The 25,738-nt window shown below is 42.4% G+C and overlaps 1 protein-coding gene across 3 annotated transcripts in view; it reads left to right on the top strand.

Moving 5' to 3' along the window:
- The window catches only part of LOC102797476 (dedicator of cytokinesis protein 3-like), a 304,843-nt gene that overhangs the window by 194,424 nt on the left and 84,681 nt on the right, over positions 1-25,738 (top strand). For all 3 annotated transcript variants that reach the window (XM_087841103.1, XM_087841105.1, XM_087841104.1), the window contains exons 6-9: positions 10-158; positions 4,606-4,690; positions 12,735-12,776; positions 13,505-13,659. In XM_087841103.1, coding sequence (XP_087697229.1) covers positions 10-158; positions 4,606-4,690; positions 12,735-12,776; positions 13,505-13,659 — 431 coding nt within the window. The remainder of the gene's footprint in view (positions 1-9; positions 159-4,605; positions 4,691-12,734; positions 12,777-13,504; positions 13,660-25,738) is intronic.

Genomic DNA, 25,738 nt, shown 5'->3' with positions numbered 1-25,738 from the left:
GTCCTTCAGAAACACAAGGTGGATCTGTTCTACAAGGTTCGCCACGTGATGATGGAGCTGATAGACCTGAGGAGGCAGCTGCTGTCTGGTCACCTGACGCAAGACCAGAGCAGAGACGTCAAGAGACACATCACCGTCAGACTCGACTGGGGCAACGAGTGAGAAACCACACAAATGTTGCATTAAGACACATTTGCACATTTCCCACACATACAAATAATACACATAGTTTAAAGGGCAGCTGTTCTTTGTCTGACCCAGAGGAGAGGTGCTTCATCCATTCCTGATGAAGCACCTCTCCTAACACGAGTATTCATTAACTTTTTTACACTGTATCATGTGCATTGGTTGCTCATAGTCACGTAATGCTGCTTCAACCATCAGCTGAGCCTTATACACTGCACTGCCAAACGTATTCACTCATCTGCATTCGCTCACATATGAACTTGAGTGACATCACGTTCCTAATCCACACGGTTTCACGTGATGTCAGCCCACCCTTTGCAGCTATAGCAGCTCCAACTCTTCTGGGAAGGCTTTCCACAGGTTTAGGAGTGTTTATGGGAATTTTTGATCATTCTTCCAGAAGCACATTTGTGAGGTCAGACGCCGATGTTGGACGAGAACTCCCCGCTTTAATTCATCCCAAAGGTGTTGGGTTGGGTTCAGGTCAGGACTCTGTTCAGGCCAGTCAGGTTCTTCCACATCAAACTCGCTCATCCACGTCTTTATGGATGCAGCTGGTCACCATGGAAACCCATTCCATGAAGATCTCTGTGCGCTGTCCTTGAGCCACATGAAGGTCGGAGGTCCACAGCGATTGAATCTGCAGAAAGTTGGTGACATCAGCCCGCTTACCACATCTTTCCCAATCACTTCCACTGTACTATAATCCCCCTAACAGCTGACTGTGGAATATTTCATAGTGAGGATATTTCATGACTGGACTTGCACAGCTGGCATCCTGTCACGGTACCACGCTGGAATTCACTGAGCTCTTGAGAGCGAGCCGTTCTGAATGATTTAGATGGGTGAGTGAATACGTTTGGCAACACAGTGTGTTACGTGCACCGTTGTGACTTCTGGCGTGAGGAGAAAGCACTTAAATGCAGACAGTGGAGGCCGAGTGAGGTGAACAAAAAACAAGCTTTTATTTTGACTGGGACAAACGCTACAAACAAAACAAAGGCAGAACGAGAAAAGCTAAAACAGCACATGCACATAACTAACATGGTTAGTGGCTTTTTCTTTAGAATGACCCTTTAGACGTTTGAAGTTTGAAGTCTGTTTGCTGAATAATAATTCGCACATGCTGCACTTACATTAGGGCTGCCACGATTAGTCGACTAGTCACGATTACGTCGATTATCAAAATCGTCGACGACTGATTTAAAAGTCGACGCATCGTTTGAAGCTTTGTAAGATCCCAAAAGACGCAGGAATAAGTAGTAGGATTTAAGAGTGTAATAACGGACTGAAACAGAAGATGGCAGCACTGCATGTACAAGGATGCCAGCTGCCGTTAAACCCCGAAGAAGAAGAAGCTGTGTCCCAGAATTCATAGCGCAGCCCAGCCCAGTTTCCAACAATGGCGGCAGCTAGTTAGTTTTAATATTACTCTTATTATTCTTTCTGGGTCACAAAATAAACGTTTAACATATTTTCAGGCGAGAATGTAGCTGTGTAAACCTCAAATATCTGCTCAGTTTATCAAGACACCACATATTTTCAAAAGCGCTCCGACGTTTTCGGAGACGTCTGTTACCCACTAGCTCGATAGCTAGCCGGGGGCTAGGCTAACTAGAGCCGTGAGAACACCGGACTCCCGGCTAATCGTTTTCAAACCCACCGTGGACTTTTGCTACTCAGGTTAAACATGATATATAAGTCACTTAGATAACTTAAAAATGTTATTGTTTGGCTTTTTTAGTATTTTATTTGTTCCTGAGTAAATCGGTTTGGCTGAGATTAAAGTTATAGTTTTTACACAGCTGAATAAACGTCAAGCAGACAGCTGATTATCAGAAGTGTGAGATGCTCGAGAATTTACTCCGGTGTCCTGTTATATTTTAGATAGCAAGGAGTTTATTAAACTTCACCGAAATAATCTGCAAATTTCATTAAAATTTAATAAACTATCATCTTGTCTTTATTTTTAGTTAGCACATACCTTAAACACTTAAAGCTGTAAGCTAATGATAGTTATATAAGAGCAGATGCTGCTGGTGCAGTAAGCTGTACGTTTTATGTAGAATGGATGATGATCTGATTAGTCGACTATCAAAATAATCGTTTGTGGCAGCTCTAACTTCATTAGATCATTGCAGCTAAATCTAAATATGAGTACATGTTGTAAGAAGCAGTCATTTACTGCATTTAACCTTTATGAAATCACACACCGACAGACTTCACTTTGTGGAGATATCATCTGAATTTCAGGAGCGGGACCACTCCTCCTTCACGCCTCCTCCGGCCTCAAGCTATAAAAGCCCCCCTTCACCTGCTTATTGCACCTGCTGCTGGTGCAATAAGCTGTACGTTTTATGTCAAAATGGATGATGATCCGATTAGTCGACTAATCGCAAAAATAATCGGTGACTAGTCGACTATCAAAATAATCGTTTGTGGCAGCCCTAACTTACATGCTCTGCCCTCTAAATGAGTTCTAAAGATGGCAGCTCAGCCCGCTCCCCTGACTCCTACACGAGGCAAACACAAGTGTGATTGGAGGCAGGTGGATGAAGCCGTGGTTGTTAAAGTCTCATGAGAGCACGATGAAAGGCTGATGGGAAACAGATGAAAGGCTGATGGGAAACAGATGAAATGGAGAAAAAAATGGCAGCCGCTTCAGGATTGAGTTATTAATACTGGGAGTGTTTCAGAGGTTATTTAAAGCTTCATTCTGCTGTCAGAGGGGACGAGGCACACTGAGGTGATATGAAGGGCGATAAGTGCTGCTTTTATTATAATTAATAGTAAAAGAATTATTCTGGGTACCGCAGGGTGTTTCAGGTCATGTGACTGCTTCCAGTCATTACTGATGCTGCTTTAATTGAGTTCACATTTTTAGATATAAGTAGGAACTACTTACCGACGATGTGATTTTAGCACATCAGTGTAAAGCAGAGTTATTCGTCCAGTCAGTGGCTTTGCTAAAGAGAGAAGCAGCTCAGTGAACACAATCATTTTAGGCTGCAAAAGGGCCAAAAAGGAGCTAATGAGGTGCTACTTATCCTGTTGCTCTCTGCTAATTCAGTCTCCAGCTGGTAAAAAGAAGTGACGTGTCATGTAACAGAGCAGCAGATGTAATTTATAGCCTGAAAGCCAGTTCGTGGTGAAAGGTTGCATTGCAGGAAAACAAGCTCGCTTTCATCATTTTAAAGGTCCCGGAGTATAAAAGCAGAATCAGGACGCACAAATAATGGCTCCATTGTTCCTGATGCATCACGAGCATGGAAGTGTGTGCATGGAGAACACAACTTATCAATGAATCCATGAATGTCAAACATTTGTCGGGTCCAGCATGAGGACATTTAGTGTGTCTGAGGAGCCTGAATGTGAGATTTCAGGGTTACACTTAGTGTGTACGCCGATAATACTGATGTGGTGCAAAGACGCACTTCCTTCTGCTGTTTCGGTTCATGCTACATCCTCGGTGAGAACAGCTGGAGGCCCAAACAAGCTTTTGCTGCCACACGTGAACTAAACTTGACCTCCATCTATGCTGCATCGATGTGTTTTACTTTTCTCCTCAGTGCCAGTCTCCAAATGATCATTGCTCATCACTACATTCCTCTCTGAGTCGTTGCAGGACTGATACTCTGAGTCATCCTGAACTTCACACAGTGTCAAACCTTTGCCTCAGGCTGTCTTTAGTCAGACGACCGTCACAGCAGCCGACTCTGAACCTCTGTCAGTGAGAGGTGAAGGACCCTCGTTTGGAGCCACGATCAGAGATATCTCACGTTCCTGCTGGTGCAGCCCAAAAATGTGCAGCGCCGGGCTTCAGAGCAGTGTCAGACATATTTGATTAGATATGTACAAAGATGAGTAATAAGCAGTTAATTAAAGTGTCGTTAGAAACCTTTAACAACCCATTCAGCTTTACCCTCAAACCCCAGGCTGCGTTTTTATTTTCTGTTTCCACTCAAGCCTTTACTTTCACTTGACTTATACAAATACACAAACACCTGATTGCATTTTTGAGGCTGTGGTTGGCAGTGATGAAGAGTTTAAACCTGATTTCAGCCTTGATGGATGCGCACGTTAACACATCAAAGATGGACGTTTAGTTTCTCGTTCACAGTTTAAGACGCCATCTTATTCAGTCGGATGAACATTGTGCACAGCGCCTTCGAGTGCGCGAGTCCACCGGCCTGTAACTGAGAGATGTGGTTGTTGAGATTGAACAGAAAATAATGCTGAGGAACAATATCCCCAGAGCCCCCTCTGAAATTACTTTAATATACTCTGTGTGTGTGGGCGGTGCACGCTTGTATGTGCAGAGGTGGCTGGAAAGGTTTGTGTACCTGTGTTGGAAATGCTTTTTGTGACGGTTAAATGAAAGACGCTCTGCTGCTCTCCGTCTTTGTCTCTGTCTTTCAGACACCTCGGTCTCGACCTGGTGCCGAGAAAGGAGTTTGAGATGGTTGATGAAGACCAGATCAGCGTGTCAGACCTTTATAAGATGGTAAGTCAAGTCACACCTGCTCACACACTGGACTCATGACGGCTGCAGTGCACACAGTGATCCCACATCCTGGATACGTTGTGTAAAATGAGACAAAAATATCCTGCTGCTCATCTCATTTGTAGGTTGTAGCTTTTAATCAGGCATCCTCTAAAATCTGCATATTATTTGCAATTCTTTTAATTTTCATTATCCGCAAATGATGAGAAGGACGTTAAATAACCATCAGCAGGAGATTGAGTTTGATGAGCAGGTTGTTCTGCAAACTGAGCAGTTTTCTCATTTTTCACATAATTAAATCATTTCAAGTATTAGCACATAAAAGTAACACGAAGTGAATTTTGTGCACATGAATATCAGTGACTGACTGTTTGCATTTGCAGGTCTCAGCTTGTCACCACACTGATAAATTAATAAAGTGGTGTTACTGTGAGAGTGTGAGAAAGCTTTTTGATTCCTCAGAAACAAACGAGTGAACAGCTCTGACGTGGAATTATCGGAGATTAATGTTTTATTTGCTTTTCTCCCTGAGAGAGCACATTTTATTCCATTTTCTGGGGCTAACACAGACCTGCTGGTTGCACCTTGGTGATTGCAGGCTGGATTCACTTCACAGTTGGAGGGAAGCTTTAGTTTCCAATCAGAGAGCAGGCTGCACCGCGAGGTTTAAACAGCAACAAGCCTCAACAGTTGGCAAAGTAATCGTGTGGCGACTGGTGAAGATCAGCAGATATTTCACTGAGCCGTTCATTTTAGACTCAAATCTTTTGTCTTTACGAGGATGAATCAGGAAGTTGTAACGTGAGTAATAACTATGAGACGTTTGTTGTCTCTGTGGCTGCGGCGAATCAGAGTTTTGATGCTCGAAACGCGTTTCGATTCTGCGTCACGCTGCTCGTCCTTTTCCCTTTTCGTCTTTTCTCTGGCCTCGAGCGGCGCCTGTTACCAGAAACAGATTTCTCGCTCACGTGACCTTCGTCTCAAACATTGAACACCAGCAGGAAATCTGACGTTGCTCTGCTGGCGGCTTCATCCGGATACCTTAAAACTGCTAATCTGATGATCTGAACCACCGACTGTAAAATCACCGTCCCGCCTCTGTTAACTTGTTCACAAACGCATAAATTAGAATAATTTCTCCTGTTATTGGAGCTGTTGTGTTGTATTTGAGTGCTACTTTAAATATCATAAATGAACGGAGTGAATGACAGTCGTAGCCTGTTTCTACATTTGCAAAGAACAGATGAAATCCAAATAAATGGTCCTGAATAATCACAATTTCAAACCGTCATCATTAGGGCTGGGTATCGTCACTGATTTCTAGAATCGATTCAATTCCGATTCACAAGGTCCCGAATCGATTTGATCCACGTTTCGATTTAATTCGATTCAATTCGATTTGAATCTGGGAAATTTTGACAGTCAGAAATATTATAATTCAGATCAGTACATTTACATATTTTTGTATCTATAAAAAGGAAGCTGACACACGCAAGACTTTATCAAAGGTGTGAGCGTCACAGCAGAGGCCTTTGTGTCAAAGTAGCTGAAGATAAAACACAGAAAAACATGAAGGTGATTTTCCTGGCCTGGATTTTATAAAAATATTCTGCAGTACATCAAAAACGAAAGAAAACCATTAATCAACACATGAACATTACCTCTGAAGTTACAGCGGTTTTATTAGAGACACGGCTAAGCGTTTTGCATTTTGCATAATTTTAAAAAGTTTAAATTTGTTCAGTATTGAACGGCAGAAATTAGGTTTTCTTTTCGGAAGTATATATATATTTAAAAAAAAACGTCGGCCGACAGCCTGTAAACAACGGTAGACTTGTGCGAAACAAGCAAGTGAATAATGAAGAAAACAGTACAGAGAGAGAGAGAGAGCTGTGCATCGTGGTCGAAGCAAAACAGTAAAAGTCAGAGTGAATTCATGACGATGTTTATGTGAAGCGTAGTTTGGATCTTCTTTTGCTGCTGGTTCGGTCAATATTGTTTGGAGAGACATCAAACTAACAGCTTTACAATCAGCGCATAAAGGGCGTGAACACAAAGCGCGGACCCGCCGACAGATCAGAATCAGCGAGCTGTCGGCTTTCAGCCCCGTCCGTGAGAAAGGCGACATCTCACTGATTCTGATCCGCGGTCGCGCTGTGTGTTTACGTCTCTGTGCAGAATCCGTGTTCCTGCTCTCATTTACTGTCTCAGCTGTTTGGTGGTTGTTGAAATTTTGTGAGATTTCACCTGAGATTCTGGCATTTCGGGCAAAATACATTTATATTAAAAAATCGATTCAGGATTTTAATGAATCGATTTCACGTTATCCAAGCCAGAATCAATTTTAATCGATAAATCGATTATAAAAACCCACCCCTAGTCATCATCTATGAGAAAACTCATAAATCACTATAAGTACAGTAAATATTTATAAATCAGAGTAAATATGTGTTGAATAATTAATACTGCACATAAAGATGTGAGATTTAAGCACATCAAAGTTAAACATTATAATCAATCTTCTTTTCAGAAAACATATTTTATAGCTTGTTTTGTATTTTTTTAAGCTTTTAAATCCTCAGTGATCGTTTGTTCCCTGTGACTGAACAAAACGAGCACTTACAACGTGTAACAGCAAAAGAAAAACCTCTGAGAAATGAAAGAGTAAAGCTGTGATTGATCTGAACAGAAATGTCAAAGATATTTTCAGTTTCTTTCATCTGCTTTCCTTTCATCGTGACATTTGTGTCTCCACATGTCAGAGAGCTTTGTGACAGGCACCGACATCATCGACTCATTTCACATTTTTGACCAATATTCAAATTTAAATATGTAAAAGGAAGCAAGTTTTAATTCTGGACACTCGGGCAAAGAGAGGAGCTGAGCTGTCATCTGATCACCGGTGGTGAGTTGGATCAGGTGGCGTGGGAGGATGCTGGACAGATCTCCAACTGCTCCCTAAAGCAGATGTTTCACCTTCATTGCTGTTGTCATGGTGACAAACCAAATAGTGGACCCCGGAGGTGAAGGGAGCTTCTTCATCAAGCTGAAGAAGGCGTGCTATCGGGCTTGGTTAGTGGGACTTCAGATCCAGCTGCTGGGTACCAGCAGGGCAAGCAGAGCGCCACTCGGTCGGTAGATGAAGCAAAAACTCGGGTGTGGGAGGAGTTTGGTGAGGCCACGTGGAACAAGACTTTCAGACTCCTTGAGGCGATTCTGGCAAACCGTCAGGCAACTCAGCGGTGCTCGACTCGCTGCGTACAGCAGAGGCAGGGTGCTGCGACTTCAACTGAGGATATAGTCGGGTGGTCTTAATCCCAACGGCACGACTTCTGTAGAGGAAGCAGAGTCCGGGGACGAGGTCACACCAAGCAGCACCAAGTGGCCACCAAGGTACCAACATCTTGGTAGACGGGCAGCTGGGGTGGACGAGGCTCACTCTTAGAACTAGGATGAGGAGTTCAGACATTTTAGAGGGGCTCAGTGTAGACCTGCTACTCTTTTGGATGTCTGATTAGGGACGCCTCCTGGGTGAGGCATGTCCCACAGGAAGGAGGCCGACCCGGGACATGCTGGAGGCGTTATATATCTCTTAGCTGCGCCGGGAATGCATCGGTGTTCCTTGAGATAAGCTGGAGGGACGTCAGGGCTTCTCTGCTTAGGCTGCTGCCCCCGCCACACGACGCCGGATAGGCAGAAAAAAAATGGATGTTTGGATGGGAATAACAAGAGGGGACGTGAACAGATGACTCGACAAAGAGGAACATGCTCTTCATCAGGTACAACTTACCAGGCTGGACCCAGTTTTTCCTTCAGAGATGTGTTAATTCTTCATTTCTCCGATTCAAACGTTCCTTTGGTCCATGTTGACGTGACAGCATCCCAGAGGTGCTCTATTAGGCTAAGATCTGTTGTGGAGGCCATTAGAATACGGTCAAGTCGTTGTTGTGGCTAAGAAATGAGATGATCTGAGCTTTGTGATGCTGTTGCCTTCCTGTTAGCTCAAAACACTCTGCCACAATCTCCCCTGACCCCTGAGTTCAACACGACGTTTTCACTGAGAGAGTTGTGTTTCTCTGTAAACCTTAGAGGGGGCTGTGTGGGGAAATCCCTGCAGTGTTGAACCTGAATGACTCAGATCAGCCCGTCTGGCATCAACAACCACGCCGCGTGAACCGAAATCACCTTTCTTTATTCTGATGATAATTTTAAATTTCAGCAGATTTTCTCAACCATGTCAGACTTCCTAAATGCACTGAGTTGCTGTCATGTGATTGGTCGATCAGACAACAGGTGTACAAGCTTTTTTAACCTGTAATTTGCAGAACTCATGACAATTAGATTGTGTCGGCTATAATAACCAATAGAAGTGAACCAAAAACTAAACACTGAAACAAAACATGCTCACGAACGTATTTCATGAAGGTTAAACTTGTTGCTGAAAATACTAAAAATGAAGCATTTCTCTTTGTTATACTGGAGTCTGTGGATAACTTATAACCTGCGTCACATTTCCAAGGCTGCTTTAAAAAAATATGTACTATTAAATAACTCTAGCTTATTAATGGTGCAGTGCTGCAGCATGAGACGCATTCTTTGTTGTTCATGGTCTGTCGGTAATACTTGATGTTCCCTTTCTTACATCAGTCCTGCTTTAAATAGCTTCAGCAGCCAAACACCGTAGTCCTGGTGATTCCCCTTTGTTCTGTTGCTTAGAGACCGATCTGGAGATGGGACGTGAGAAAGGGGGAGAAACAGGAAGGGAGCGAGAAAAAGGTTAAGTTATAGATGGTTGGATCGAAGACGAGGAAGAGTGAGCATGAGAGAGAACCACACGAGTTCTTTATGGTAACAAACAGAGAAAGAAAGTTACAAAGTTCCTGCTGATTGATTTGTTTTTGAGTCGCGGAAACGAACGTTTTTAAATGTGACATTTGAAAAGGTCGAGATGAAGAAGAAAAACAGAAGATGTGATGAAATTCATCTTTAATGATCTCAGTGATGAATTTGCATTAGTGCAGCAGCAGGAGAGCGCGAGATTCATCACGGGGGGGAAACAATCACGCAACGAGAACACAATGTGAGCGAGAGGAAACTTTCCAGCAGTCGCATGCAAATGCACATCTGACATTAGCAGTTAATCGGCTGTTACCGCCAAACTTCTGAAATAGACACATGACTATAATGGAGATTGTTTAACAGTCAGCATCATGCACCAAAACATCTTGGGTTTGGATCCTGTGTGTGTGGACTGCATGTCCTCTCCAGGTACACCGGCTTCCTCCCACAGCCCAAAGAGGTGCAGTTAGCGGGCTCAGGTGTGAATGATCCTGTGTCTCTCTGTGTTAGCCCGACAGCAGACTGGCAACCTGTCCAGGTGTACCCACCTCCCCCTCTACCCTGGACTGGATAAAGTGGAAGAAAACGGACAGATGGATTGTTTGAGAGTTAACTTACAGCCCTGATATGCAGATTAAAAGCAGACTTTGAAATCCTGCTATGACAACATATTAAAATGTTGAAATTTAAAGAGATAAGTGTTAAGGGGGCGATCGTGGCTCAAGAGTTGGGAGTTCGCCTTGTAATCGGAAGGTTGCCGGAGTCTCGGTCGTTGTGTCCTTGGGCAAGACACTTCACCTACCGCCTACTGGTGTTGGCCAGAAGGGCCGATGGTGCGATATGGCAGCCTCACTTCTGTCAGTCTGCCCCAGGGCAGCTGTGGCTACAACTGTAGCTGCCTCCACCAGTGTGTGAATGGGTGGATGACTGAGTGTGTGTCCCTAGGTGGGACTAGTAAAAGCGCTATACAAATACAGGCCATTTACCATTTAAAAATATATTCGCATGTTTAAAGAAATGTGAAACAGAACACTGGAAAAATTGCATAATGCTTAAAACACACAGGAAACATCTAACAGTAATAACATGATTGGCTCTGTCAGTCTGTGTGTGTCAAGAGATTTATTCTAAAGACACTTCTTCAGCTAAGAATCTAAAGGTAGAAACACACAGACGCGATCACAGAACGCTCACACCGGAGTGGGCGCCCTGTTACCGCTCTGGTCTTTATTTATATACAAAAGTAATACGATAGTGAATAGACAGAGGAATGTTGGTGCGCATGAAGAAGGGAGTGAAGATAAGAGTGGTTCAGGTGTGTGTGTGTGTGTTGTGGGATACAGAAGGACGCAGCCCCTCTTCTTGTTCGTGAGCGCAGATAAAAGTGTCCAGCTCTCCTCTTCCTGGCAGGAGTGAAATAACAGCTTGTTCAGCTATTATCGCTGTGAGAGTCATCAAAAGGTCAACATGCATTTTCTATCATATGCAAACTTATATCATTAAAAGCTTATGCTGACTACTAAATGCAATTTTCCATTGACAGTGTGAGAGTTTAGCAGTTCGAATTAGTTGGTAGCTGCTCTGTGTTTATATTCTTGGACTGCTGGTGGAGCTCTGCATCATTCACAGCTGAAAATAATTCATTATTCGTCTTATAGCGAGCGTTGATGCATGACCTCGGTTCATCCTGAAGTTTCGGCTCCTCGCCCTCTGAGGCCGCGCTCACTTTTAGCCAAACAGCAGGCTGCGTGCAAAGACAGTCTGAGGCCCGAGCTTCTGCACACGCTGACCTGATTATTTAAAGCAAGACAGCGTCTCTGTAGGCGCGTCTGCAATCCAGAAATGTCACCCACTGAAAACATTTGGCTGATTATGAACCTGGAAACATGACAGAAAAGTGTTTATCACAGAAGAGAGGAAAAACGTTCAGCATTCAGAATCACAGGAACCAGTCTCAGGGCCTCATTAAAGAAGAGGAAATCCTGCCCCGTCCCAGCGAGTCTGGAATATGTTGCTGTCTTTATCCAAAAAACAATAAAGCTGAGTTTAACTTTGATATTTTGTCTTTGTACAATCTAAAGTCAATCCAGTGAGGATTGAGGTAAAGCAGGGCAGCTAGTAACTTGCAGTCTCCACACCAGCGTATCCTTGAGTCGCACACAAACCCCAACATGTGTGTGACTGTCACGTGTTGTGTAAAGAGCTTTGTGTGCTCGAGTAACACTAAGAAACAATATGTTTAAATTATTGCATGACCTTATTTTAATCGACCTTTTTAATAGCAGGTTTTAAAAATTCAATATAAAGAAGATGAGGCGATACGGCCGCCATCGTTTAATTCCCTCCTCAGGCTGTAATATTTGCAGATAGCTTTCAGCTGACAGTCATTACCCGAATTCATCAAACAGGTTTTTACTTCCTGCTGCTTCTCGTCTCACAAAGACACTCGAGAGATTTAGGGAGACAACTCGGAGTAATGAGTCTCTGGGGCATTTTTATCTTCTGACAATGAGGGGAAGGGAATGGACCACGATAAAGTAGATAAGAGAGGAGACGAGATGAGGAGACAACACAAGAAGGAGATGAGAAGAGGAAATGAAATCAGACAAGAAAGCAGATGAACACAGAAAAGGAGAGGAAACAAGGACAGAGTATAGTGAAGGAGAGGATATACAGTAAGGAGGACAGATAAATGAGAGTGGATGAGAGCAAGATAGGATAGAAAAGGAAACAAGAGAATAGAAAAAATAACAAAGGAGATTAGACAAGGAAGGAGAAAAACAAGTCGATAGAGAAGGAAAGGAAGCAAGGAAATGGTGAAAAAGGAGTAAATTGACAAGGAGATAAAAGAAGGAAACAAAATGAGAAGAGGTTAATAAATGAAAGGAAACAAAGAGAAAATAGGAAAGAAGGAGATGTTAAAGGAGAAGAAGCAAGGACTGAGTGTTGAAGGAGATGAAAAAAGGAGGGCAGTTGACAGTCATTGGGGCAGACAGTGAAGAAGAGGAAACAATAAATGAGAAATGAAGCCAGGACAGAGGATAGTAAAGGAGACTAGAGACCTGAAAAGGCGAAGTGAAAATAGGAAGCAAAAGGAGGAGAGGAAACAGTGAATGATGATGAACCAAGGAGGGGAAAAGGAAACAATAAGAGGAGAGAAATGATCGACCCCTCGGCTAATATTGTGTGTGTCTCTCTTTCGCAGCATCTTTCTAGCAGACACAGCGTACAGCAGAGCACCACACAGGTACGTGGACCTACTGCAGTAACGTGTGTCTCATTTACTTCTCATTTCAGAGGCCCATAAATGATTTATGGGACACAATTAAGATACTTCCAGCAGAAAAAACTGCTACAAAGTAGTAGTAGTAGTAGTAGTAGTGGTAGTAGTAGTAGTAGTGGTAGTAGGAGTACATTTTACAGAGTAAAGAGCCTGAACTGGGTCACAAAGAGAATCCTTGGAAAAGATTTCCATATATCATTCATGTCATCAAGAAACTTTTCTCGTGCCTTTTATCATTAAAAATAAATGGAGATATGAATTAAAAGCATTTAAACAGTTCTGTTCTACAGTATTTACAAGCTTAGACCCACAGCTGTGCTCTGCAGCACTCTATCCTACTCATTTATACGCTGATACTTTCATCACAGAGTGTGAGTGTGACTCTCAGGCATCACGCTGAGACGGTGTGCAGATTTAAACTGCAGCAGCATCACTTTGATGCTAAAGAACCAGAAATTTAATGCATGTTTTTGAACATATGTGTAAAAACCTTTTTATGTACTTACACATCAAGTTAAAGTTGAATAAAAACTTAAGAAGATTTCATAGTTTACAGATGTTTCTGTTCAGCCAGGAGGCTTTGGTGTATATGTTTACTAAGACTGTCACACAATGTCTTCACAAAGTGTTTGTATTCTGATATGTGTATTTATATATTTTGTTTGTTTGGCTGCTTTGTTTGTGTGTTTTAGGGCGACAACGCCCGGCAGAGACATGGGGAACCCTGTAGAGTTCCAGTACCTCATCACCTGCTGGTCAACCTGAAGAGCTTCACCTACAACAGCATAGGCGAGGACACGGACATATTCTTCTCCCTGTACGACCTGAGAGAGGGAAAGACCCTCAGGTAGGTGGCAGCTGAACAGAGGTGCAGATTTCCAAAAAGTGTGGGTGAGACTCTTTACTCGTTTTACCGGCTCTGTGATGATTAGTCTTTTCATATTTGTGCTGTAAAGCTAGCTGCTGTTCGGTCAAGTCAAACTGCATAGAAACAGTTTGTTTTTCACTATAATAATCATTATTTTTTAATTTAACATTAGTAGTCTTACAATAAATAAATATCCTACCAATCAGCATTCATTGCCATTTTATTCTTTTATAACTTCAATATTGATTTGTGGACAAATGCCAGAATTTTCAGTCCCATGTTTGGTTTCTTGACATTGTGACACGACGCCATCACAGGAGAAACACCCTGATTATCAGCAGCAGGTAAAGCTGAATGTCAGCAGCACAGCAGGAGCAGCAATTATCCTTCAAATGAGCAAAGAGGAAACAGATGCAAGGAGACGCTTACAGAGGCAAAAAGTCTGTAACTACGCTAAGCTAGGATGCTAACCTGAAGGAGACGACCTCAGCTCTATGTGACCCTGAAAAAATGACCCTGTGTCCCAATAATGACATTCATATGTTACTGAATTGCTTTCTATGGAGCCCCTCTGGTGACATGAGCAGTGTTGGTCAAGTTACTTGAAAGAAGTAATCAGTAACTAATTACTGATTACTTCCCCAAAAAAGTAATCCCGTTACTTTACTGATTACTTATTTTCAAAAGTAATTAATTACTTAGTTACTTTTTAACAACACGATTTACAACCTGAATAGGTGATAAAGTGATAGATCTTTCAGCCCAATTCTACTTTTTCTACAATCCATCATACAAAATGTAATCAAATGGAAAAGTCTCTTTTTAAAACTTGTTTTATTAGTTTTAATCTTTTAACTTTATGTATCAAGCAAAAATTAAATTATCTGCAACATTCTCTGACTGGAAGAAATTTGTTTAATATTTAAACCTATTTTCTGCACATTCCAGCACGTAAAATAAAATATTTTGTGTGTTTACACTCAGTCTTTCAAATAGATGCAAGTAAAACACAGCAGAAAATAAATAAAGTCAAAGACTAGCGGTCCTGTTGCTCTATTTTCACCTGTAAAGCAGGAGTGGGGTAGGCGGAGGGTTACCCTGGTGCAGGTGTGCAGCGGTCAGTGGAAGGATACGGCAGTTTCTCTGTGAGTTTCCCATTACGTCGTAGCTACTCGGTGCTTGTTCGGAAGTTTAGGGGTTTTTTCGCTGTAAAAAGAAGTTTTCTTCCCACGCACAACGGACACTAATGTTTTTGTCACTTTTTATGGAATCAAACTCAAAGTAAGGTCAGTACTTCCACGCTTTAAACGCTGCACGCTCATACTCTCTCCTGCACTCGATATATGATCCATTGTTGATCTGCACACAGCTGTTGTCACGAACGTCGCACTCGCTTACGTGACTGTCATGAGACATTCTCGCAAAAAATCACGGTTTTAGTAACGCAGTAACGCAGCGTTCCTACGGGAAAGTAACAGTAATCTAATTACCGTTTTTGCAATAGTAATCCCTTACTTTACTCGTTACTTGAAAAAAGTAATCAGATTACAGTAACGCGTTACTGCCCATCTCTGGACATGAGTGGGGAAAAATTGTTAAGTTAATGATGCTTTGAAGTGAGACAGTAATAAATAAGGTATAGGACTGTAATAGATACGCTGTGGCCTTGTTTTGGTTAGAAATCAGTGTGGTGATCACACCGAGTGAGCACTGAGGCTGTAACAAGTAACAGGAAATGATATTTAAACTTTATTTAAATTTTAATATAAATTCCTGTGAATTTCTTCATTGATGTTGTCAGGTGGGGCTTTAATGTTTTAGCCTGGCCCAAATTCTTCAATGTCATCTCAAGTCAACCTTTAGCTGAAACTTAGACACAGTTGAGTTTTCCAGCAGGACGATGATCCCACTCTCTGGTTAGGGAGAGATAACCCGGCTAATATTAATCTTAACCAAACATTGCTGTAGGTGTATGTATATATTAGACTTATATACTTTTGATCCAGTGTGGCTCAGAGAAAATCCAAATTAAACTTGTTCAACCAATTGTTGCTTTTTTAAGCCGTAAATAGAAAATGTCATGAGAATATTCATTTATTTTTCCGAGTATTCGCTGTTTTTTTGTTCTGGGCCTACTCAGTGCTATAAAAAGTTCTGAATACAGGCTGACATATGGAAAAGTTACACTGCTTATTTTGGGAATTTGATCTTTTGAATCTGTTGATGAGTGAATCACTGATGATTGCACGTGTGAGTCACAGCGATCCGGGCTAGAAACCTTTAAATAAACCAAAAGCTAACACACATTCAGTAATGCAGCTTCCTTTTGTTTGAAAACGCATAACTAAATAATAAATAACAATTTGATGATGTTGACATTTAGTTTCTGTTGTGTATCTGAGGCCAGAGGAAATTTTTGAAATGTTTTTAATTGGCTTTAATGGAAGAGTATGTGAACTAGGGCTGCTCGATTATGGCAAAAATGATCATCACGATTATTTTCACTGAAATTGAGATCTCGATTATTTGACGATATTTATTTAACCCTTTAAGACCTACCATAGAACCAAGTCCGCCAGAGCTTATATTATTTTTTTACATGCTGTAGAGCCATTTGTGGGAGCATTTCAAGTTGCTATACATCAATACAACTGTTATAGCCCATATTTTAATAATATGTATGCATTAAGTCCATAGTAACTACATTAATTGCAATAAACTACAAAACAATTGAAAATTTTTGTTTTTTTTACATATATTTCTACTTGGAGAAATTTAAGAGGTTTATCCCTCAAAACTTTAAATACAAAAAAGTTGCAAAAATAGTTTACAACAACAGGAAATTTATTTTGAGTTTCTTCATAGTTTTATTTTGGAGATACAGCAATTTTTATATACTGCAGGAAAAACAAAAAACAATCCTATGATGCAAATTTGCAAAGAAAACAGCATCAAAATAAACTATTTCCAGCTGTGCAATTCGAGTTCTAAGCATCCCAGAAACTATTCAGAAAAGTCAAACATGACTTATAAAAACACCAGTATAGGCTTTTAAGGCCTACAAGTAAAAAAAACTACATTTTCCGTGAAAATGACGTCACTTCCTGTTTCTGGCAGGAAATGGCGGACATGCGATAGTTTGCGCTGACGTCTGTTTCAATGTGGGAAGTGTTATGAACAGCTGATCAGATCGGCAAAGCGTGTTTCTGGAATATTATGTTTTTGTTGCTGCAAGTGCTTTTTATGCAATTTTTGCAAAGCTTTGTGTGGAAGGAAACTGTGACCGAGGACAAGCTGATGGCATAAGATGTAAGAACAACTCCTCCGGTTTCATATGCAAAAAAAATTATTGTGCTAGCTTACGTGGTTGCAGAGCTACCGGGATTTAAAAATAGTTAAGCAACACCAAGCGTGCAGCTCTGACCGGCTTTAAAGGGTTAACAATAACAATGTGTTGAATAATGACTTTAAAAAATAATATAAAATAGTGCAAATACTGATAACAGTGCAAATGTTTGCAATATAAGAAATAAATGAAAAATGTAAACATCTATGTTTAGTGAACTTTGCAGTGTTGCTCTGTGGTGCAGCTACGACACTGTAGCAAAGTTTACACACTGTGTCTACTTGATCCACGTCTGACTCATGAACCCATAATGTTTCCACACCACTCAAGTTTTTTTACCTCTTTTTAACCAACGGCAGTCACTCTCCTCTCCAAATAACTTCTGCTTAGCTTTCCGAGCTTCCCTCGGGTCCTCTTAATTGTTGTGACGCGTGTTCGAAATGCAGAGAGGTGCGCTCGATTTGACACACGGAGCAGCGCGAGAGTAAAGCACGAGGGAGGGGCTAATAATCGGCTCAGTCATTTTTAAATCGTTGAAAGCCCAGATCGTAATCGAGATTAAAATTCGATTAATTGAGCAGCCCTAATGTGAACGGTCTGCCAGACAGGATCATGAGGCTGAAGCTGGGAATCGCAGGACTGATGTTGAATGTTAATAATGACCCACAAGCTGGGTGTGAGTCAGAACAGTGAGAAGAGTTCTGGATTAAGTTGGATGAAGAGGGAGGAAGATAGGGCGGAGGAAGGTGCACACAGGTGGAAGGCGTCTTAGGTAGAAGATACGATCTACGTATAAGAGCTAAGAGACTGCAAGGTGGTGTCGGGGAGAAGGTGGGTGTTCGGCATTGGATGGTAGACTGTGGGATGACTTTAGACACCAAGGAGAGGAAGCGAGGAGCCGAGGATTAATGTGGTGGAAGCTGAAGACAGAAGGATGCTGTGAAGAGTTCAGGAAGGACTTGAGACAGACTCTGGGTGGGAGGGAAGAGTTACCAGGTGAAGATCAGCGAGCAGCAGTTTGGCTTCGTGCTGAGACGACAGATGTTTGTTTTGAGAGTTTGACGGCGTCCTTGTGGATTTAGAGAGTTACGGGGCATTATGGGGTGCCTAACTCAGCAGTGAGTTAATTAACCGAACCCCACGCTTGGCTTTGGACTGTTACAGTAGCCAGACACACGGTGACAGGCAGAGCAAAGTCCACAGAGAAAGTCTTCAGGCTGGATTCAAACCCAGGACCTTTACACCACCACGCCACAGCGTGCTGCTGTAAATATTACATGACCCCCCCCCCCCCGCCCCCCCCCCCGCACCACTGCCTGACGAATACCCATCAATTATGCATTCGTGCAGAGATCTCAGTGCTAACATGAAGAATCACTGATGTCAATAAGGAGGCTGATAAAGGCCACGTTTATGAGTGTTTGGGGGAAATAAATGTAGAGTCTGTGAGGATGTTGATGTTTAGCAGACAGGACGTTTTTGGCTCTGTGTGATGTCTGAGCGAGGCGAACGTGTTCCCTCCAGGAAAAGAAAGAAGCTCAGCGAGCAGCCCCTTTTCCCCCATCCTGGTTCTCTCTGTATCATCATTACAAACTGGCTAATAGGCTCCGTCCTCCCATCACACCAACAGTCCAGAAATAAGTTGACCTTGGCAGCTTGTTTTCACAGTCAAGTCTGACTCAGCGTTAGAGTCTAATGACCAGAGCTGCTCCTCTGAGATGCTCAGATGACAGAGGAGAGGAGACCTTCAGCAAACTTTATTGGTTTCATTTTTCATCTACAGACACAACCAAAGAGACAGTTTAACATATGTACAATCACAGCTCCCCGATCCTGCACACAGGAACTAAATAAACGCCACAGTGCCTGACTTTCAAAACATTCAAATCTGTTTTACCTCCAGCTCATCTCTCTACTCAGTACTTAAAAGTTTTGCTTTAACCGTCCACCATTTTCTCCCAGAAATTTCTTCAACCTTAGATTTGCAATGAATCCTGGGATAGGGCGCAGTGTTGCCAACTCCTCAGTAAGGAAAATCGCTATTGGTTGTCCTAAAAGTCGCTAGAAGTCGCCAAATAACGTCATCGCCTAATTTGCATAATTGGTCATGCTAATATAATTGTAACCTATGTTGTTGGAGAGAGAAATAACATCGTGGAAGAGACATAAAGTGAGTAAAAAACGTCCTAAATGCATTTAGAGTTTATTTAGAACTACAAATTAAATTTATTTTAGCAATTATTGTTTTTTGTAATGTCACAATTCCAACCCTGCTCCTTTACCCGGGCTTGGACCGGCAAAAGTGACCCAAAATAGGCACTCTGGTGGAGTTACTTTGTGTGTGTTTATAAGTAGTTTTAAACCTTGTGACCCACAAAACAGCATAACAGTAAAAGAAGAACTGACTGCGTTACAGTCAGTGCGGGAGCAGCGGCTTCGCTCATGCGCGATTCATTTGCAGTTTGGACGCACAGGTGTGAACGTCTCCTGCCCTGATAGCAGCTGGGGGAGGACTATCCTCCGCCCGTGAGCGCTTTGGAACGGGCGAGGTGCCCACGGCAGCACCGCTGCCTGTTGAGAGTAAAAGCGATATGTGCTTTCACGTCTCCAATAACACCAGAAAAAGTCGCCAGATTTGTCGCTAGTCGCTTTTTAGAAAAAAAGTCGCTAAGGGGGGCTGAAAACTCGCTAAATATAGCGACAAAGTCGCTAAGTTGGCAACACTGATAGGGCGGGCCATGAAGGATGCACCCGACCCGTCCTTCAAATCCAGGGAACAGGAGCACGCATTTGTAGACTGCATTTGGATGAATTTGGACAGCCTTCATCGCTTAGCTGTGACGTAATCGGCCTCGAATTTGGACGTAGCCGTGTTCTGCCGCTGTCGCACGTTGATGACGTATTTGGAAAACAATCCGGCTGGCAGGAAGCTTCTCTCTGAGGCACTCTTATCAGAGACTGTGTGATCTGATGCCGTTAAGTCAGAAGTGTGACGAGGTTTCAGTGAAACGTGATGCTTTTTTGGCTGCGGTCTCATGTCTGAAGCCGTTGATAGAAGTCTGACGATGTTTTCCTGAGACCTGAGGATGTTGCAGTTATGCTCTGATTTACGGCTTCAGCTCTCGTTCCTCTTGCCTGTCCACTACCTTCATTTTCCTCCACTTCTCTGTCGGCTTTGCCAGACTTTAAGCATTTCACCTCATCGTTTTCAGCACTTTTCCTTCATTTTGCATCTTGCATCAGTTTTTGGGGAATGCCACCTGGTCCGTATCAGGTTGAGCTATTTCCAGGTGTCAGCGCGATGTCAGTGTGTGACGAAGGAGTGCTGACACGGAGGCAGGTGGAGGTTTAAACATAAATGAGCCCTTTTATTGAGCTGATGAAAACGCAGGCACCCCCAAAAATACACAAGGGGAACTAACAGGAACCTAAACTGGGAAGGAACTCTGGAAAACTGGAACATGGAAACTGAGAGATGCATGAGGAAGTCTGATGTGTTTGAACAAGTCTGTTAGTTCTCTCCAACGATTCATTCAGGCTGAAGCGACACGACAACCAAGCAATTAACCAAAGCCCCATTTTTTCAATAAGCACCGTGTATAAAAAAGAAAATCCAAAAAAGAAGCGCTCACAAGCACCTTCACACACTCACTCACACTCCCAGCATGCACTGCAGAGAGAAAAGGAGACGGGGTCACAGCTGCCTGAAACTTTCTAAATAATGCTTCACCTTCTGAGACCTTTTGCCCTGAGAGGAGCTCTGATCGGTGCAGCTAAAGCACCAGCCTGTGTGCATCCCTCTGAGGTGGAGGCTGAGGTTTGTGATGTGGTTACATCTCAGCAGGCGACGTCTCTTTTCTTTGGTTTTCATCCCAAAAGTCATCCCAGTGTCTCTGTGGGGATTTTTGACTCGAAGCTGAAACCTTTCTTCCCTCCTCGCAGCCGCCACGGGCAAACTGAAGACTCTTACATGCTTTGGGCAAACAGTGTTTTATTGTCAGGAAATCTAAAGTAATAACATTTTTTTAAAAACAGTTCAGTTTTTAAAAGTTCAGGAAGCAGAAGACTCACATTTCCTCCTTTTAAGCTTAAGCGCCTTTCATCAGATTGTTGCTTTGGGGTTTGCAGATTTCTGGTTTGAGTTCAGGTCTAAGTGTTTCATCAGGATTTTGCAAAACTGGTGTTTCAGCAATAAGCAGACTAAACAGTTTCATGCTGAGCTCTGTGTCTGTGAGGCTTTTCTCTCAAAGTTGTGTTTGTTTGGTTCATTTGCAATTAGAAATTTGCAGGTAGGTGAGAATCTGAGTGTGAATGGCCTGTATTTATATAGCTACAGCTACATTGTAGCCACAGCCACCCTGGTGCACTGACAGAGGCGAGGCTGCTGGACACTGGCGCCACCGGGCCCTCTGACCACCACCAGTAGGCAACGGGTGAAGTGTCTTGCCCAAGGACACAACGAGACTGTCCAAGCCGGGGCTCGAACCAGCAACCTTCTGATTACAAGACGAACTCCCAACTCTTGAGCCACAATCACCCAATGTGTGAATGGTTGTCCTTCTCTAGCATCTCTCCATCCTGCACTCTTCCTCTCCATCAGTGTCAGCTGGGACTGGCTCCAGCCCTCCTGTGACCCTCTACAGGATTAAGTGGGTATAGCTAATGAAGGATGGAGTCATTTTGAGTCATTTCTTGTAAACACAAAGGCTAAAATGAGGCAGATGGTGTGAATTTCAATTAGTTCTTATTCGTAATGTAAAACCCAAAAGTACAGAGTTTGCCAAGAAAAACAAACGAAGCCGACGGCTCAAAGCAAAGATGAGAAGAAGCTCAAAGAGACTTCAAAGTGATCGCCATGGTGATTGTACTCTAAAAACACGAACAGGTAGAAACCATCCCGACTGCTCACCACTGCCTTTGTTACTGTTGAAGTCCAGGCTCTGGCTGCTGGGCTCGGCAGACGGCTTTAACCACACTCTGGGCTCTTTGCTAGCCGGCTGTCTGCACAGACACTTGGAAAGAGCCTCTGTTGTGTTGCTGGTTTAATGCAGTTGTGTCTGTCCTGGGCACAGTTTGCACTTAAGTCTCCACTCCTCAAGAGTTGCAGACAGCTCTGCTACTTTCCTTCTTAAGCAAAAAGCTTAGATTTTATTCTACCTGCTGTCAGCATCAATGCTGGAATTTTACCCAGAAGATTGAGGTTCAAGTCGAATGCTGGACTTTGACTGTTTCACTCGTTTCTAGACTTTTAGTTTTTACTCGCTGCTTTCTCTGTTTTGGGAGTAAAATGAGGGACATCATGGACATCAGTGTTGATTGTTGGTGCCACTGTTACACACTGTGTTTGTTAAAGCATCAACACCTTGACACGGGGGCTACAGTGGTGTGAAAAGTGTTTGTCCCCTTCCTGATTTCCTAATTTGTCACACTTAAATATTTCAGATCGTCAAACAAATTTAAATATTAGAAAAAGATAACTCAAGTAATTTTATTGTTAAGGAAGAAAGATCCAAACCTACACGGCCCTGTGTGAAAGGTGATTGCATGTTTTAGGTAGTGATGGAGGCACAGGTCAGATGCTGGAATTTCACTGTAAAATCTGAGGTCCCCGTTCTTGGTCATTAAGGCTTCTGTTTAACATTAATTTGAGCGTATTTGTGTGGTTGGTTTGGGAAGAGATTATGATTCGAGGTAACTCGCTGCTCTGGCTTCTGGTTACGTTTAAAATCAGTTTAAAATCTTGGCTTTTACTGTTGTGGCATTACGAGGTGAGGTCTCACATCTTCTCCATCCTTATCTCCAAACTGGATCCGTATGTTTGCAGATAGAGGTCTTCTTGTGGTGCCACGTTCCCGTCTGAAAACTAAGATGGGCTGAACGTACAGCCATAACTGTCGCCTCTCAACAAGCTTCTCCTTGAACTCGTTAATCGTGGGATCCTTCAATAAACGTTTGTGTTTGCATTGTTTTAATACCTCAGTGAAGCATTTTGTGACTGATTCTCGTCTTAAAAAGTGTAAAAAAATTTACTCACTTACTTACTAAAATATGTTTAGCATGTTTGTTTACTGGAAACATGTTTTTTGTCATATGTTACAAACAAGTACAACATACAACAAAACGTTGTTACAGCCCTAGCAGGGCCGCCTCCTCAAGTTGTCTGTGTGGGCGTGTCCGACCATCTCTCCTGCCTCACTTGCCACCTTTCTTTTGTGCAGCTGACTCTCGTCAGTAATTAAAAGTATTTAAGCCCAGGGAAAGGTGAGCTCTGGGCCAGAGTGCCATTAGTGTGGTTACAGCTGGTGAGCTGCTCTCTTTTTGACTTACTTTTTAATTTATTGACCAACGCTTGAGTTTTGTTTGTTCTCCTTAAATGCTGATAGCGGCTTGTCCGTCTCTTTTAGTTGAGCTACTATAATTTAACCCTTTTGCCTCCTTGACTCCTTTTCCTGACCCGGACACTTTTTGTTACTTCCCCCTCACCGCCTAGACCCCTCAGGGGAACGTAACAACGTCTTCCCTCAATATAGTTTTGAAATGCAGTGTATTTGTATGGGAGGGGCGTATTTTAGGAGAGAGGGCTGACTAATAACCATCTGTGATTAAAATGAACTAATGCTGTGAGGCATGACCCCAGGATCCTGTTCTCACTGAGACATAATCGCGTTTGTCTTCTTCACACCAAATCAAAGAAGCTCAGCCCTCTTTTATCAGCAGCTTCTTTAACGTCAGGTTGTTGTTCCTCTGTTGAGTGTCTGTTCTGTGTAATGATAGCAGTCATGGAAAATTGGCTGTTTCATTCTGAGTCACTTGCGAGTCGATTGAATATCTAAAATAATACTGTAAATATATGCAAGGTGTAGTCAGAGGACTGTGCAGAATCGCTGGCTTAATGTGATGCAGTGAAATCAGCCGTTAAATTGAAATAGCTTCACTCTACTGAATTTGATGAAAGTAATAGAAGATAATTCAGCCGGGTCATGTGTTTGGATATTAATGCTTTGACTGGAAGGTTGTGAGTCACTGCTTTTGCTTTTCTCTGTCCCAGATTGAGAAGTAGATACTGGGAACAGTGGGTGACCAGAGATTCCTCCTTTACGTGAAGTGAACTTTTCTTTTAAGTTTCTTTTTTATTGTGCTTTTATTTTTTCTATTTATATTTTTTACTCTTTTAATGTATTCCCCAGTTTAAGTTTTTTCTGCAGTTTAAAGTGGTTTCATAAAAACCTATTACTGCATGATAAGGCTGCCACGATTAGTCGGCTATCAAAATCGTCGACGACTGATTTAATAGTCGACGCGTCGTTTGAAGCTGAACAAAAGACGCAGGAATAAGTAGTAGGATTTAAGAGTGTAATAACGGACTGAAACAGAAGATGGCAGCACTGCATGTACAAGGATGCCAGCTGCCGTTAAACCCCGAAGAAGAAGAAGCTGTCCCAGCTCAGTTTACAACAATGGCGGCAGCTAGTTAGTTTTAATATTACTCTTATTATTCTTTCTGGGTCACAAAATAAACGTTTAACATATTTTCAGGCGAGAATGTAGCTGTGTAAACCTCAAATATCTGCTCAGTTTATCAAGACACCACATATTTTCAAAAGCGCTCCGACGTTTTCGGAGACGTCTGTTACCCACTAGCTCGATAGCTAGCCGGGGGCTAGGCTAACTAGAGCCGTGAGAACACCGGACTCCCGACAAATCGTTTTCAAACCCACCGCCGTCTTTTGCTACTCATATTAAACATGATATATAAGTCACTTAGATTGGGGTGGCTGTAGCTCAGGTGGCAGAGCGGATCAGCCACTAACCAGAAGGTCGGTGGTTCAATCCCAGGCTGCTCCAGTCTGCATGCCAAATATCCTTGGGCAAGATACTAACCCCATGTTGCTCTCCGATGCATCCATCGGAGTGTGAATGTGTATGAATGTTAGCTACTTAGCACTTAATCTTAGAAGTGCTTGTGTGAATGGGTGTGATTGGGTGAATGAATTAGCTGTATAAAGCGCTTTGAGTGCTCGGACAGAGTAGAAAAGCGCTATATAAGAACCAGTCCATTTACCATCCATAACTTAAAAATGTTATTGTTTGGCTTTTTTTGTATTTTATTTGTTCCTGAGTAAACCAGTTTGGCTGAGATTAAAGTTATAGTTTTTACACAGCTGAATAAACATCAAGCAGACAGCTGATTATCAGAAGTGTGAGATGCTCGAGAATTTACTCCGGTGTCCTGTTATATTTTAGATAGCAAGGAGTTTATTAAACTTCACCAAAACAATCTACAAATTTCATTAAAATTTAATAAACTATCATCTTGTCTTTATTTTTAGTTAGCATATACCTTAAACACTTACAGCCATAAGCTAATGATAGTTATATAAGAGCAGATGCTGCTGGTGCAATAAGCTGTACGTTTTACGTCCAATGGATGATGATCTGATTAGTCGACTAATCGCAAAAATAATCGCTGACTAGTCGACTATCAAAATAATCGTTTGTGGCAGCCCTACTGCATGACTTGTCTTGAATTATCATGTTTGATAGTAATACAGACGATGCAACAATGATGAAGGAATATTAATTAATTGGATGTCTGTGTGACTTTGCAGAAAAAGAATAAAGGGTTGCATTAATGCTGTGAATCAGACCACAGCACCAATAAAGCAGAAACCTCGTTGCAGATTGCAGTGACCAGCTGGTCGCCAGAAGAAC

The sequence above is a fragment of the Neolamprologus brichardi genome, chromosome 5 (genome assembly GCF_056152115.1).
Source record: "Neolamprologus brichardi isolate AB-2024 chromosome 5, ASM5615211v1, whole genome shotgun sequence".
In the NCBI taxonomy this organism is placed as follows: domain Eukaryota; kingdom Metazoa; phylum Chordata; class Actinopteri; order Cichliformes; family Cichlidae; genus Neolamprologus; species Neolamprologus brichardi.
This window is presented reverse-complemented; position numbering and strand designations above follow the sequence as displayed.